The 15652-nt window shown below is 40.7% G+C and overlaps 1 protein-coding gene across 2 annotated transcripts; it reads right to left on the bottom strand.

The window, feature by feature from the left end:
• Positions 1-275: 275 nt before the first annotated feature.
• Positions 276-11475, bottom strand: gtpbp1 (GTP binding protein 1). Of its 2 annotated transcripts, XM_033645230.2 has the most exons (14): positions 11043-11475; positions 7712-7823; positions 7392-7572; positions 7017-7200; positions 5816-5980; positions 5558-5681; positions 5190-5304; positions 4642-4786; positions 4343-4525; positions 3870-4005; positions 3417-3595; positions 2857-3018; positions 1558-1608; positions 276-1388 (listed from the first exon to the last, which is right to left on the bottom strand). In XM_033645230.2, the coding sequence occupies exons 1-14, from the start codon at positions 11235-11237 to the stop codon at positions 1272-1274; spliced, it is 2049 nt and encodes a 682-aa protein (XP_033501121.1). In that variant the 5' UTR covers positions 11238-11475; the 3' UTR covers positions 276-1271. The 2 variants fall into 2 exon arrangements, with proteins under 2 accessions (XP_033501121.1, XP_033501122.1); XM_033645231.2 differs by lacking the exon at positions 1558-1608 and having other exon boundaries at positions 11043-11474.
• Between the last annotated feature and the right edge of the window lie 4177 nt (positions 11476-15652).

Raw genomic sequence — 15652 nt, 5'->3', positions numbered from 1 at the left:
ATGTGTTTTAAATCATAATCTTCTGATGAAAACACGTGTTTGGGAACCTTTGAGCGTATGACTGGATGAATGAGACTTGGATTATACTGCACGAGTTGTGTGAGTTTGTAAATGGATGTTTTTATATAGTTTTGCTGTTAAACACAGTCCCGTTCAATCCAAAGGTAACTCATGGAAACTGATATACAAATGGTCATTATGCCAGTGAAGTATTCCTTTAAGATGTTTAATATATAATTTCAGAAAAATGCACACATAGACAAAGAGACACTGTTGAAAAGTTCAGTAAAGCCTGTTTATTTATGGTCAGTTTTTCAGCGGCAAAGTGTGTTCAAAATGTCACAACATGTTAACAGCGACAGGCCATAACGCATGGGGTACTAGAGTTACAAGTAGCACTGCAAGTACTGCATGTCTTTATAATCATGAGCAACTATTGGAGTGACGAGATGATGTGCTGTATTTGTTTGTACTACCACTATTTGTATAAGGTTTGTAACATGGCTGACTGACGGTGGAAGCATGATAGATACTACTGAGTCTAAGAGTGCAGGTGAGAGTAGGTTAAAAGACATCCAAGAGTGAACCTTCTGCATGTATGCCAAATAAATAACTGACAATTATAAAAAAGAAATGCAACAGCTTATATTTTCCATATGTAGAATTTGAAATCACTATGTGCCTTCTGCTACATTCATTTATGATTTGCATACATTTTTGTACAATGGCATCAGTCCAATCAGAGCACAACTAACAGCTAATTTACATATGCAGTATAAATAGTACATGAACTGTTTTTCATTGCAAATACACAGGGAATGCATGGGGAGGGGGAGTTTCACGTATAGCTGCTCGTATTGGTAATGGACCCTTGTTTTCAGTTTAAGCCTCCCTCCCTGCCACTGACATCCAGCCAGAGGACTGAACTGTGTATTATACAGACATAAAATATGGATAAAATTAAATAAATCATCCTCCTGAGTGAGGCCAACCTCAAAAACCACACTGCTCTCCATCACCCAAACCATTCAAGACAGTAAAGGCAGCTGACGTTAAAATGCATGAAGGGTGTACGCCTTTAGGTTCAGGCATACCCCTTTGTGTTCCCTTTAAAAATAATAACTATAGGACCTGGTGTAGAAAGGCAAAGAGTAATAAGACTGAGGAGAGTGTCTTGCTCCGAACGTCTGTATCCTTCATGGTTAATGGAATGAAGACACTTGGTGGAGTGATAGCAGAGAGGGAGGTTCACAAGGGACAAGAGGGGCAGTTCAGCAGCCTCCTATTCCTGCTGAGGAGGGAGCTGCTGTGGAGTTGGTGCTGCTGTTCTGGCCTTTTCCTTTGTGCCTCTGGCCACCCCTTCTCCTTCCACCTCCCCCAGACTTTGGCTGCGAGGGGGAGATAACAAAAACACTTGATAAGGCACCTCCATGACCAGAAAATATTATTTACTTAAAATTTATCAAGATCGCCAGGCTATGAACTCAACCGTCTCGCTTAGTAAAGCACAATCTCCTTTTCGGGTTTGTGTTTATTTTTTTTATTTACCCATTTTACCTTGTTCTCTTTGTTGCCCTCCTTTATCTGAGGGTCTTCCTCTCCCTCTCCCTTTAGGAGGCCAGCCACGCAAGCAATGGGGGGAGAAAGAGTGTGAAGGAGTGATGTGGCATGACAAAAGTATAGAATGAAGTGAGACAAAATCAAAGCAGGATGTAGTGAGTGGTAGGTAAGATATGGCAAGAGAAGAAACAAAAGGGAGGACGACAGAGCAGTTAACAAGTTAGAAAAGAGCAGCAACATTAGGGTAAGCACACAGTAACTGTGTTTCCATTAAAGCATCAAGTGAATTTTATGTGAACTTTTGAAATTCGACAAAAAAGAAATGCAAATTAAGCCCCAAAGTTGTTGAAATATAAGGTGTGTTGATGAATTCACGTCATCAACTCGTACATTGAGTAACATTACACGTTAACGATCCACCTTAAAAGTTGCCAGCAGTCTGCCCGGTGAGTTAAGTTTTGCCCTGAGCAGAGTGACAGTCTGCTGTTGACCTATCAGACCTTTTAGTACCAGGTCTGTGTGCTAGGTACCCCAACAGAGGGGGGACCAAAACTGGGGACAGTACGGAACGGTTCCATTGGTACCATCCACAACGCTTCACAGTGGAAACGGAGAAAATGCGTACTGAACTGTACCTCACAGCTCGGTGGAAACAGGGCTTTAGATGCATTTCCATCAGCTGCTTTGGAGCAAATAAACCAGGCTTCACAAAGCATAGTTGGCAGTAGAGGCTACATTTTACACATGGCCGTCGCCACTAAACAGTAGAAGAAGTAACTGTTGACAACTGTAAACAAAACAAGCTGCCTTGTTCTTGTTCTTTCATGTCAGCTAGTACCAGTATGGTTATTAATGATTCTGTAAGATATTTATTCTTAAATTTAGGTTATACTACTGTCGTGGTTCACACTGGTTCAGACTATGGAGTGTCTGTGTTTTTGTTTTACCATCTCTGTAAGTATAGGTGCAGCTTATTATAAACTTTGGCTACAATTCTAACGCACAGGAGGACGCAGTAGAAACAGCTCATCAGTTCTGCATTAAATGTTTTGTACATCGGAACTTATTCAACAAAGGCGTTTCCATAACCCATTTATCCCAATAACTCTTTTTCGAGGCAAAAACCACCAAGCGAGTGTAAATTTTGCCATTTCCATTCTAATGCAATACTTCAAAATGCACAAGTAAATATGTTCATGTGAACACAGCTAGTGACGGGACAGAATCACGAAATCTAAAGACAGTCTTTACCACACCATATAGCATTTTATAAAATAACATCTTTCTGGGTCTCACCGGTTGTGTCGCGTTCGGGCCCGCTGTCTGTGCTATCGTTGCTGCGTCATCGCCGGCTGCTGTTGTGCCGTCCTCTTTTCGCAGCGGTGCCTTCTTTGTGGACTGCATTTTGATTTGTGGAGGTTTCGAGTTTGACGGCAAATTGTTGGTGGATTGCAACAGCTGAAAAGAATGGGAGTCAATATTTGATAAGATTACAAAAAAATCACCTACTCAAGATTTAAAAGCTCATTACAGCAGCAAATTCTACAGATATCAGCCTGATATGTTTCACAAGGGAGTAGGTAAAGTAATTACCAAATTGTGCCCTTAATTTAAATTCTTTCCCACAAGTATAAGTAAGTCTAGAAACTTTTTGATCTTATACGCCAATTTCTATTCTTACTCATCAGCTTTACAGATATTGTCCTGGAAGTTACTCCATTTAATAGAAGTAGATGCTGGCCAAATAAAAATGATACATATCTTTACGTCTGTTGGACAGTACTTTGCCCTCATCACTTATGTTAGTCATTTCCAAGAGTAAATTGACACCTTGATCTTCCACAAGGCTGTGTTACCTTAGTGATGGTGCCCACAGCCTTGGTGCGTCCCTCCCTGAACACCAGCCTCTGGTCACAGTGCAGGTACTCGGGGGTTTTGATGAAGCGGAAGTGGACTGAAGCCTTGTCCCCTGTCCGTAAGCAGTCTCTGTTCATAGACAAGATGGTGGCTGTCTGTCTTATGCTGCCACAGTGGACTGATGGGTGAATGGAGAGAGGAAATGAAAAAAGAGATGAGGGAAAAATGGGTTTATGCGTACTGCAGAGGCAACGGTGAGTCAACGAAATGTTTTCTGAGTGACATCTAATCATTTAAACCAAACGACACTTAAGAAATATTAAATGGTATTTGGAAAGTTGCCCACAAATCTTCAAGGCGCTCAGTCAATAACGTAAAGCTACTGCAAAAACCCACAGAACATTAATTGTTGTTTGAACTCCCTGACACTTTTCTGTGTCACTGTCACCCACCCATGGCCTGGTATCTGGGGGATATCGTAGTGGGATGATGCAGAACCAGGATCTCAGCCTCAAACTCCCAAGTGGCCTGTGGGCACAACCTTGGAGAAACCATCACCATGCCTTTCCTTATGGACGAGCGCTTGATCTATACAAAGACACAGGCAGAGGAACAAAGAAACGTTTCAACAAAGTCGTACTCAATTCACAGACAAAGTCTTGCATACTGTTTAACTTGCCAACAAAACATTTATTGCCAGGTTTCGGTAACTAGACCTTCATCAGTCAGACTTCCTGCTTCTTTGTACTATCATTGATCATTTCTTGAGATTAGATGTATTAGATCAGTAGAGCGTGATAAGAAAAATGGAGGAAACGAGGGAATTAATCATACAGTTTGAGCAAACGGTTAATTAATTCATCACTGACAAAAGTCCCAGTCCTAAACTTTTCGATGCTGCTGTGGGAGATTTTTCCCCTCCTACCTTTTTGAGAGCAAATGATGCAGTCTGGCCACCTCTAACCTCCTTCACGGGCATTCTTTTGCGATGGATTGATTTGACAGCGATGGGGATGAAGCTGCCCAAGGGGTCCGGCCCCAGCAGCATCGTATCATTCAGACGTATGAGTCCACGTAAAGTAGTCCCTGATACGACTGTTCCAACTCCCTGAGACATAAACAAAAAAACAACCAGTGCTTTAGATAGCACTTGTGCTGTTCTGTATGATGTGTGAGGTTTGCATCTGTTGTTCCTGACTTAGAGTTTGTCACTTGTCAGAGTACCGGTACAGAGTAGGTGTCGTCTATCTGGAACTCAGCGGGCTGGTCGTCTCTATAGGAGGTCCTGGAGGAGAGCAGGTTGAGAAACATCTTGAGCAGGTCCATGTTCTCTCCAGTCACATTGGAGATCTGAAAGATGGGACACATCCTGAAGGGAGACAACAAACACACAAAGGTTACCAAGGAAACGTTTTACTCTTAAGCCTCATTTTCACCCAGCAGTCCAGTTCGGTTCAGTTCGTTACACATTAGAACAGCTATTTCTGTGTTGCCATTGTACTAAACACACTGATACAATACTAAAAGGTGGAGCAAGAAACCCTGCAATCCGTTGATTGATCAATAGAGAACAGTCACTCTTGCTTCACTAATGCTAAGAGGAAATACAGTGAGTGCTAGACGGAGTAGTAAAAACCCCGCCTGCATTTAAGAGTACTGTCTATTGTGGAAATGCCAAACAGATCAAAGGCAAGGGAAGATGACCTTACAGGTTGTGTGTATTTGGTGTAAATGCTTCTTTATTCTGAATCTGACTGGAACGGACTTCATACCTCTCCGAACTGAAGTTTGAAGCCGTGACTATGACGTCGTCCTTGTTCTGTACCAGGACAGGGATCTTCCTACAGCCAGGGGACTTCAGTAACCTCTGGAGCAGCTTTAATGTCTCTGTTATGAGCAAAGCAAGACCACAAGAATTATAGCATAAAGCCAGATCCTGGACATTACGTACTGGACCTGCTAACAAAACCTGACATTAATTATTAATGTCAGGTTTTGTTAGCAGGTCCAGTCAGAACTTAACATATTGACAGAGGAAGCCTTTACACATACTAACTTAGCTCTACTGTCATATCATGTTTATACATGTAAGAGAGAAATATAGTAGAAAGGTTTATAAAAGGGACTCTAGAGGACTGACCTTGCAGGATGTTGGCTGGACACATGTCTATCTTGGTTACCACTACAAACACAGGCACATTCAAGGCTAAGGCCAGGCCCAGGTGCTCTTTGGTCATCCCTACGATACCAGCATTACTGCCCACCTGGAGAGGCAGAGACAGAAATTCAGTGTTGAAATGTTTCACTGCATGTGTACAGATATACTAGTGAATAGACATAGACAAAAACAATACATACAATACAGGCATGTTTCTTCCCTAACACCCCCCATTCTCACCATGAGCATGCAGAAGTCAGGCAGGTGTCCAGTCATCCCAAACACAGTGGTCTTGAGGTATTTCTCATGTCCAGCCAGGTCTATGAAGGTAATGACCTTGGAGGACTTCTCACAGATTTTGGTCCAGTCCAGGCTTCCTCCATGACTGTCTGGTTTGTTCACCACCTATGGAAAGATGGTCGGAAATGGCATTATGTCTGCATGATCCAATCTGTCTCCACCTCTATGTGCCGCTTCATAATAAGCTCAGTAAGTAAGCTGTTGCTTCCCAAAGCTCTAAATGTATTTATGGTGCTACTACATGCTGGTGTAATTGGATCACCCTACAATTACTTCTCTTTGTTTTAGATGCCATTCGCTGCATTCCTGTGACCTTTGCTCTTTCATCTCTTGTATGGATTAACCTGCTTCGCTTCCCTAGTTACTGTCAATATTTCATTTAGAATGTCAATGCATTTGAGAACCTCATTGTGTGGCACAAAATTCAATCAGATAAACTGTATTAATTCTATTCTTACAACACTTCTTAACATTGAATTCAAGGACTTATATTTTTGTGTCGAATCAACGCCATAGCCTGATGTGCATCTCTCCAGAAATGTAACTACACTTCGCAGAGACACAGACCTCTTGTCTATTTTGAAAGCTGAAACCATTTCCCTCAGTGGAAATGCAGCTTTTATTTACTTTAATTTCACAGAATAGAAACAATAAATTGTGAAGGCAGTAAAGCCTCCACAGAATAGCATTTTAAGTCTCAATCGCAAGGCTAATTTATACAATGTAAAATGCCATAGGCTCGTGCTAAAACTTTGGCATTTTATATTTGTGGGGAAAATGTGTCCTGATAAAGACAAATGTTTGTTTGTGAATGCTGTGAGTTATAGTGAAGCTGATTTGTGTACTTGTGTTTGAAGCTGTCTTTATTAAGCCATGTTTAATGTGTGTTTTAGGTGTGTTTTGAATCAACTAAACTTCACAGCACTTCCTGACACCGACTATTGTTTTGGAGGTGTAACTGCAGAGTGACAGCCACACCACCACAAAAGTAAAAATGCTCACACACATAGGCCACTTGAGTAGGTTACGGCGTAGGCTCTGTATAGAGCTGACACACAAGTATAAATCCAGCTTTAAATTCATGAACTTTCAAAGGAACCCTGTCTTTCAGAAGCCTCTCTGCTCTGCCACCTCTTCTCACCTGTCCCTCCTGGTCGAACCCCAGGATATCGTTGCCCACGCTGCTGGTCCTCCCACTCTCCATCTCGTGTTTGTGTCTGAAGAGCTTCTGGCGGGCAAAGCCCCTGCCATTGTCCAGTTCTCCGTGTGTTAACACTCCCAGCAGAGTGCTCTTACCGGCATCCACGTTACCCACAACTGCAACCCTGAGGGACAGACAAGCACCAAGATATTAATAAAACTGTAAAACGTAAGTATAACTTTGACTCATTGAAGAAAATGGAACCAATGTAATGAAAAAGGAAGGATCTATCATCATAGCCGCAGGTACTGTGAGTGGGATCTATTACTGTATTGTAACAATGATCTCTTTTTATCCTGATCTCTGACCACTCACCTGACCTCCAGGAAGTCCAGCTCACCCACACGTCTGCGGATCAGATAGTCGCGTACCAAACCAGCAGCCTCATTGCGCTCCCGGAGCGTAATAAGGTCAGCATCCACTTGCTCACACATGGAGCGCACCGTGGCTACTGAGGCCTCCATGTCCTTCTCATCCAGACCCCAGTCACCACCATCTACGACAGAGAGACGGAGGAGGGAGAAGAACAAGAGGTAAGAACACAACAACAATCACCTTACAGTTTGTCCAGGTTTAATAAACTGCTTTGACACAGTCTGAAAAATAGTGTGAAAAAGTGCATGTGTTTTTCTCACCTGAGCCCATCCCAACCACGTAGATGGTCTCTCCGCACCCCTCTTCCATCCTGTCCCGTAACTGGCGAAGTAACGAGTCATACTGCTCTCCGTTTGGGCTAACAAGTGCCAGCTATTGGGTTTGCATGCAAGAAAGACATAACAGAAATTTGTTTTTTGTTGGAGTTCTAACCCTGGCTGGATGTTTTTCTACAATAAATTTAGAACCAAAGCCAATTCTTTTAATAATTGTAATCAGTGACAGTCATTAACTGTTCAAAAGTTGGGTAGTGACTGCCCAAGGTGTGGTTGCTTTCGTAAGAGACAGCGACTGGACTTCAAAGTAAGCATCACTTTGGTCCATTTTTCCCTCAGCTCAGATGACTCTCATATTCAAAATGTAAGCCACAGTTGAAAGCAAACCTAGAGGGAAGTTTGAAAGCTGCTCTTCAAACACAGTCACAGCTGCTGGTCTTCCCATGAAAGACCTCAAGGTTACATGTGAATGCAGCGCTATTGACTGACTAAGTAAAATATAACCAACAGCACTGCTCACACCACTTAATTCAGTACAACTGCATTTTATACTGTTGTCACCATGCATTATTTTATTTCCAGGAGATCCTGGTCAAGACAGGATGGAAAAAGAACAGTGGTAGACAGGCCACACTGGTCACATCCATACACACATTCCACTTAGATTAAAGGTTGTTTAAAGCAGTGACGTGTTTCCTTAATGGCAGTTTTTGCGCAAGCTGTTTTACAAAGCTCCGAGGGCAGCCTGAGGACATTTAAAAGAATCCGTTGTTCAGAACAAGTGCCACAGTTGCTGGTATGGAAGCATAAAAGCCCGGAGATATAAGGAGGTAGTTAACCTAGTAATGCCTTTGCAATAAACTGCAACGTGTGCATTTTCCTCCTCTGATACAGAGAGAAAGCACATGAGCCTATGTTTGTAACAAAACATAATGCGGCATGATAAGAAAGTCCAATTTTTAAGTAGGGATGAGGCTTAATGTATGTAAATCCCATCCCAATGGTCGAATACAGACAGACAGAAATGAGCATTGTACAAATTTCTTTCTGGCCTTTTATGGAAAGCATTTCTTTAAATGAAAAAAAAAAGCTCAGTTTTGGCTGTAAGCTTTTTAATAGATTTTCAAAATGCACATTAAAAGTCAGCTTTTCGAATCACATGCCCAAATATTTGTAGGAAGTGACTCTTGCTATGCACATACATTCTTATGTTGAGATAGTGGGATCAGCTGCCTTGGAGCGAGACTGGGTACAAGGCATATATTTGTTTTGTTTTGTTTTCTTTAAGACCAGTTTTAATTTTAATCATAAAAGCTGCAGAGCTTTACATTACATATTGTAGTCCACTTTGCTAAAACATGTTTTAAATTGCTTCTGGCTGTATGACATTTAAATGGGACAAATTTCAAGAACTTAACTGTCATTATGCAGGCATAACAAAATGGCAAGTGTGTCATCCTCAAATGGTGCATACTGTTTCTGTCTTAATATTTAATGCAAACTGATTTTGGCAGTATGGCTTAAAACTGGACAAATATACCCTTCTATTGTGGAAGTGTGGTTTAGGTTTTGTTAACAACTTCTAACTTAGGATGCACTATACTGAATTTTTCGCCAATGCCTACATATATAACTCATTAAGCCAATAACCAATGCATATATAGACATGTCAACTTTATTCCCCATCTAATTTTAGTGATTATCAACTCTCTTCTGTAGTGGAATAAACATCATATAACACATGCATGCTCTTCTCGTGATGGCCCACCAGCAGATGGAGACATGAAATACAATGCTTTTCAATGTATGCACTATTAGTTCATTGTGCAAAATAAGAAAAAGCACGTTGGCCCATTGTGAGAGCTCATTTGAAAGCCAATATTTGCAGATACCAATGTCTTGCCAATATTACTGTGCATCCCTACTCATGACATTTTATTATGGCTGCAATTAAGACAACTATTTACATGAGAATGGTGCATGTGTTAACTTCTATTTCACTTTTAACATAAATTGTACAGAAATGTCCATGGAAAACCTGGTTATGATTGTGTCATAAATATTCAGGACCGGGCGATATGTCCTGACATTTATATCACGATATTTTTAGGCTCTATCTCGATACACAATATATATCTCTATTTTTAGGCTCTATCTTGATACACAATATATATCTTGATATTTTTAAATCTCCTCAAAAGTACTTAATTGGTGCTAGGACTTGGAGACAAAATCAAACGTAATATTTGTGACAAAATACTCTCTCTGATGCAAGAAGTTGTAAGGATGACTATTTCTTCTTTCATAAAATATTAACACAACGAGATTCTTCAATAATCATCAATAATATGGATGTAACAACTAAGTGGGTTAGGGCAAGTGTTAAAACAAATGAAACGTGTGTAAAGTTGATAAATGTATATCACTTTACTGTAATTCAGACTGTAAAACAAGGGGAAAATAACATTTATGCCATATGAAGATACAATATCCAATATGTAAGACGATATACAGCCTAAATCAGTCAAAATTGTGATGTTGCAAAAACAGTATCTGCATAAGTAAATCAAAGTTTCATGGGGTGGACACAAACAGATGATACTGACAGGAGCCACAGGTGATAAGGACTGCCTCCCTGATGCAATCATATGCAACCTGTCAATGGGAATAATACTGTACCATTGTACTGTGTAATTTGACCCCTCCAGACACAAACCACAGAGTTTATGTCACTGTAAAACTAATTTGGCAGCTCTGCATATCTAATAGCTGGCTTTAATAATTCAAAATAGCTCTGCAGCCTGATCCTCCTTTCTTTTCTATAGCTGTAAGGCATGTCTTACTCATGACCATTTGCTCTGCATTTCATCAGCCTGTGAGTGCTTGTGTTGGGGTTAACGCACCATGCCATGTCAATGTTGTGGTTTCTTTGACAACAGTCTTCCATGTTGCTCTGTCCTGCTTCACACAACACCAGTGTCCAATAGTGGAAAGCTGCACACTCCCAGTATCACCAGATATGGTTAGCCAGAGACATGTTACGGTAGCATATGGTGCAATGTGCACTGGCTGATAAGCAAATAATGTTAGCGACGCGCTCGAGCATCAGCATTAGCATTAGCAACAGCTAGCTATTTTATTCAACGTCCGCAAAGTCAGTCCGGTACGAAGGGTAACTTACTCAGTAGTTACAAAATGGCGCAGCAGGCAATGTTTGGTCATAACATCGTTATAATACACGCAGTACACACGTTAGTTTCATTCATTCATTCCCAGCTAGCGTTAGCTTAGCAGCGCCATTATCACAGAGGCCTACCTTGTTGGTGAAGTCAACCCCGCGGTCCTCGGGCTCGCCGTTGACCATGTCCCCGTCATCGAAGCACTCGTCCCCGGCATCGTCCCCGCATCCTCCCCGGTCCGGAGCGAAGATGCTAGCGGGGACTAAAGCATCAGCCAGCGGTATGGAGCCCGGGGTTATACCTGGCTCATGCGAGGCTGCTATTGATGCCATGTCTATGCCAGCCTTAAAGTAAATAAATTTCAAGCTGCCCCAATTGTTGTGAAGACGGCTGGCGACCAAACACGCATACACGCTCGCCTGTGCACCACAAGCCCTAACGTTACACACTCACCTCCGTCAGCTACAACACAGACAATATAAGTTCAACTGCTTCACCTCACTTTGGTTAACATCACATGAAGGTGCTGCTTATTTATATGCACTCAGCTTGCATTCATTCATTCATTTAAAAATAAAATTGCCACCACTTTATTAATATTAATAAGGAAGGCGTGGCTAAGCTGGTGTACCTGCCTTTTTACCTCCAGCTCACCAATAGCACTGAGTCAATATGAATATGTTGACAGAGGACCAATACCAGAGAGGGGGCTGTTCATATGATTAAAAGGTGAGACAGGCCCTCACACAGCAGCAGGGATGGTGTCTGTGCAATGGTGAAAGCACTGTGTAATACTCCTGTTGTTGTTGATGTAATGATCATGGTAATAAATTAGAAAAGAATAAGAGTGATGCTGTTTTGGTAAAGTTGGTTATCATATTTTATGCCTAAATACATTTCCCTGTACCTGAAACACATATTTGCATGTGAAATAATCACTCCCCTGGCCTTAAAATAGTTTAACATAAGTTTATATCTAAAACTTGTAATGTTTTTTTTATTAGAATCAGTGACAACAGGCTGCACACCTGGTTTGATTTACCCAAATTATCATTAAGACCTGTCAAAAGACTAAAAATTAACAATGATGTAAACCGGCATGAGTTACAGCAATCAGTCTTGTGTTTGGAAGGGTCAAATTACACATAATACAGACATAAACAGATTACACAGGGTTGCATCAGAGAGGCAGCTCCTTTTTCACCTTTGGATCCCATCAATTTCCTCAGTTAGTGTCCACCCCTGATAAGTTGTGTTGTGCAGCTACTTTGATTTACTTGATGTAACATCACTGTTTGCCTTTTAGCACAATGATACCGAGCCATGATAAGCCTCAGTAGCGCCATCAATTTATTTCCAAACAGAGCAGTCAATCTGTGGCTTATGGTGCAATGTGCACAGGGAAAATTGCAGTAGTAGTCATTCAAGGTTTTTTGAAATCTATTGGGACATCCAAATTGTATTAAAACTATACCATTAGATATTTAGTGGATCAAGGTAAACTTAGCATCACACAAAGAAGTGCATATCTCTGCTTCTGAACATGATATTTTCATATAATTTATGCCTAAACAGTAGTTTTCAAGGATGTTCCTTCACATATTACCATCAGATACCAACCATCCAATTTCCCATAATGTTTTCGAGCATTACAAATACAAGTTCCACTATTGCACCATATGTGGTTCCTATCCCATCCCATGTAAGACATGCAGGATGTCTTTTTCTGGTACATCATCACGAGGAACAGTATTTCATATTGCTTTGGCAATTTATGTAAATTTAAATTATTTGTTTTAAGTGACTGAAAAAAATAATAAGACAATGACAATAAGAGTAAAGATGCTCATAAAACCAGTCAGCTCGCACACACTTTGTATCTCCATGTCAGTCCAACCTTTCATCTCCGCTGCACTACAGTCCCCTACATCACTCTCAAACTTACAAGGAATGATGACGTTATAGATAGGAAATATATATATGGAATAATTTATACCCAGTTTAGGTGCAGATACACCCATAGGAGCAGTATGGCACAAACTGTCAGTGGGATATTTGGCAAAAAAATGGGTAGTAGTACCCGAAATATAGGTATAATACATCAGAATATCCTCTTAAAATGTGTTTTATTAAAAAAGACAAATGTGTTGGATAGGTGTACATAGACCCTCCAATATTAACATGATTTCACTAAGACCATGTAACTGTAAAATGTTAAAACTTTGCTTTTGACTTTGATCCATGAAGGTATAACTTTAATACACAATGCAGGAGGGTATCAGAACCAATGCAAACTATGAAACATTACTATTGCAATTTCTCCAAGGTTGGGGCTCATTTTTGAGTCAGACTGACTGGACTAAATGCAGTTTTAGAAGAAGAAGACATACTTTACTAATCCCCGAGGGGAAATTCAATGTTTTTCACTCTGTTGCCATGTACACACAGGCCCGAAATACACATACATGCACAAACAGAACCTAAGCATGCATTAAGTAGAGAGATGTCAGAGTGAGAAAGCTGCTTTGGACAGGTGCCCCGGGCAGTTGGGGGTTTAGTACCTTGCTCAAGGGCGTCTCGGCAGTGCTCAGGAGGCAAACTGGCACCTCTCCACCTACCAGTCCACGCTCCATATTTGGTCCGGGGACTTGGACCAGCAACTCTTCAGTTCCCTAACCAACTGAACTACTGCTGCACCATTATAGCATGCTTTTATAGTAATACCACCGTCATAACCAGGTTTTCCAAGGACACCTCTGTACCATTTATCATACAGTAAAATATAAAGGTCACATGTAAAGTAGTTTCCTTCATTGTAGCCATACTCTAATACCATGAGTGGTTCGCAAAACTTAAACCACACCTCCACAATAGGAGGATACATTTGTACCATTTAAAGGTCATACTGCCAAAACCAATTAAAATTTTGTGCTTGATTTGTAACGTGTGGTAAAAGCAGCATAAAAAGCCCTCACAACAGTTGTAGGTTAAGTGGCATCAACAATGCTGTTGGTTGTATTTTAACATAATCCTAGTATAGTACTTCCTTCTGGTGTTGTCACGCTACCAGGATTTTTAACTGTGACACTAGTATGAAAAGAAACCATAATCTAATCTCATGAGTAGTGAAGAGAAGTTAAACCAGTTCTCCACAATAGGTGAAAAAAACAGTGCCAATGACAGAGTGGGAATTCCCAAATGGTTTGCTTCTCAGTCAGTGTCGTTTCATCATCCTTCTTCACTAACATTGCTCTACAGGTTGAGCTATTTTGTGTGAGGGAAAAACAATGCACACGTGTTGATTATTGCCTCTCCTGTCTGGGACCTTATGGTGTCCAAAACTAGGGGAACACGTTCTATTTGACCTGTACTGGTTGTGATCAGCTAGACAGGTTGTAAATCACCCATCTAACCCAACAAGTTACCCCCAACACCACTAACTAATGTTTAGAGTGTTGATTTTTTTTCTTCTTCTAGTTATTCCCAGTGCTAAGTAAGTGAGAAGGGGTTGTCTGAAAATTCCACTTTTCAGCCAAATATTTACACGAAGGACCCAGCTCTGTTCAGTGAGTACAACATATGTGAAATATTCGATAGTACAAACTCAATAGTCTTAAGAAGTTTTGTTTGCCATAGAGACAGAAAGAATTCAAATTAAAAGTTTTAAACTGTTGCCCACAGGCCCTCTCTGCTGACGCACAAAAACACAGTGATCCTTTATTTCATCTGAGAGATATGGAGGATATCCTCAACAGACAGCAGCACTACACAAGTGCTCTATGGGATCATATTAAATGACAATAAAACAGTGAAGCTGTCAAAAGCCATCGTGTCATAACAGCTGCCTGTTGTTTACGAAGGTCTGGACTTGCTTGTAAGTAGTGAGAGCATTTCTCTGACAATAAACAACAAACACCCTGCAGGTTAGACATGTAGTACACTTTAAAAAGGGCAGATCGGGGGATGGAGGCTGGTGGAGCAGGCTCTTCAGGTATCTGACTGAAATGTGAATGAAAGTGCTCATGTTATGTGTTTTTACCGCAGTAGCAGCACGGCTCCAGACTGGGCATTGTTCATTGGCCAGTTGCAGAGGAGGAAGAAGTGTGGAAATAACCTAATAAAAGTCCTGCATTCAAAATTTTAATTTAATCACTATCTTCTAGAATTGATTTTAAAATCCTTCTATTGGTTTATAAGGCTTTTAATGGCATGGCCCCCTCCTATATAACAGACTCCCTGTCACCATATGTCCCTCCACGAACCCTGAGATCCTCCACAGCTGCTCAAACTGTCCTTAATGTCACTACAAAAACCTTTGGGGATGCTTCCTTTAGCTACTACGCCCCAAAAACATGGAACTACCTGCCTTTGAATATCAGACAATATGGCTCAGTGGACAGTTTTAAAACGACGACCCAAAACATGTCTTTTTAATATAGCCTATAAGCAGTAGCTATCTGTTTTAATAATATCAATCTGTATTTTTTATTATTTAATTGATTAATTAATTGATCGATTAATTTATTCTTCTCTTCTCTTACAACTTTTGCAGAAAAATATTTATATACAAGAATCCATTTCATATGTGGGAGACCCAAAAGAATATTAAAAACATTGGTGCGCTTTATTCTACATCCAGTTCAAGATTCCACTCAAGATTTTTGGTGTCCTCCCATTAGCCTGAGGACTGAAAATGCTGTTAAAAGTAAAGTTGCAAAATACCAGCCATCTGACAGCCTCAAGTCTT

Source organism: Epinephelus lanceolatus, chromosome 18 (genome assembly GCF_041903045.1).
Source record: "Epinephelus lanceolatus isolate andai-2023 chromosome 18, ASM4190304v1, whole genome shotgun sequence".
NCBI classification, from domain to species: domain Eukaryota; kingdom Metazoa; phylum Chordata; class Actinopteri; order Perciformes; family Serranidae; genus Epinephelus; species Epinephelus lanceolatus.
The sequence above is the reverse complement of the archived record's forward strand: the minus strand, read 5'-3'. Positions and strand labels throughout refer to the sequence as shown.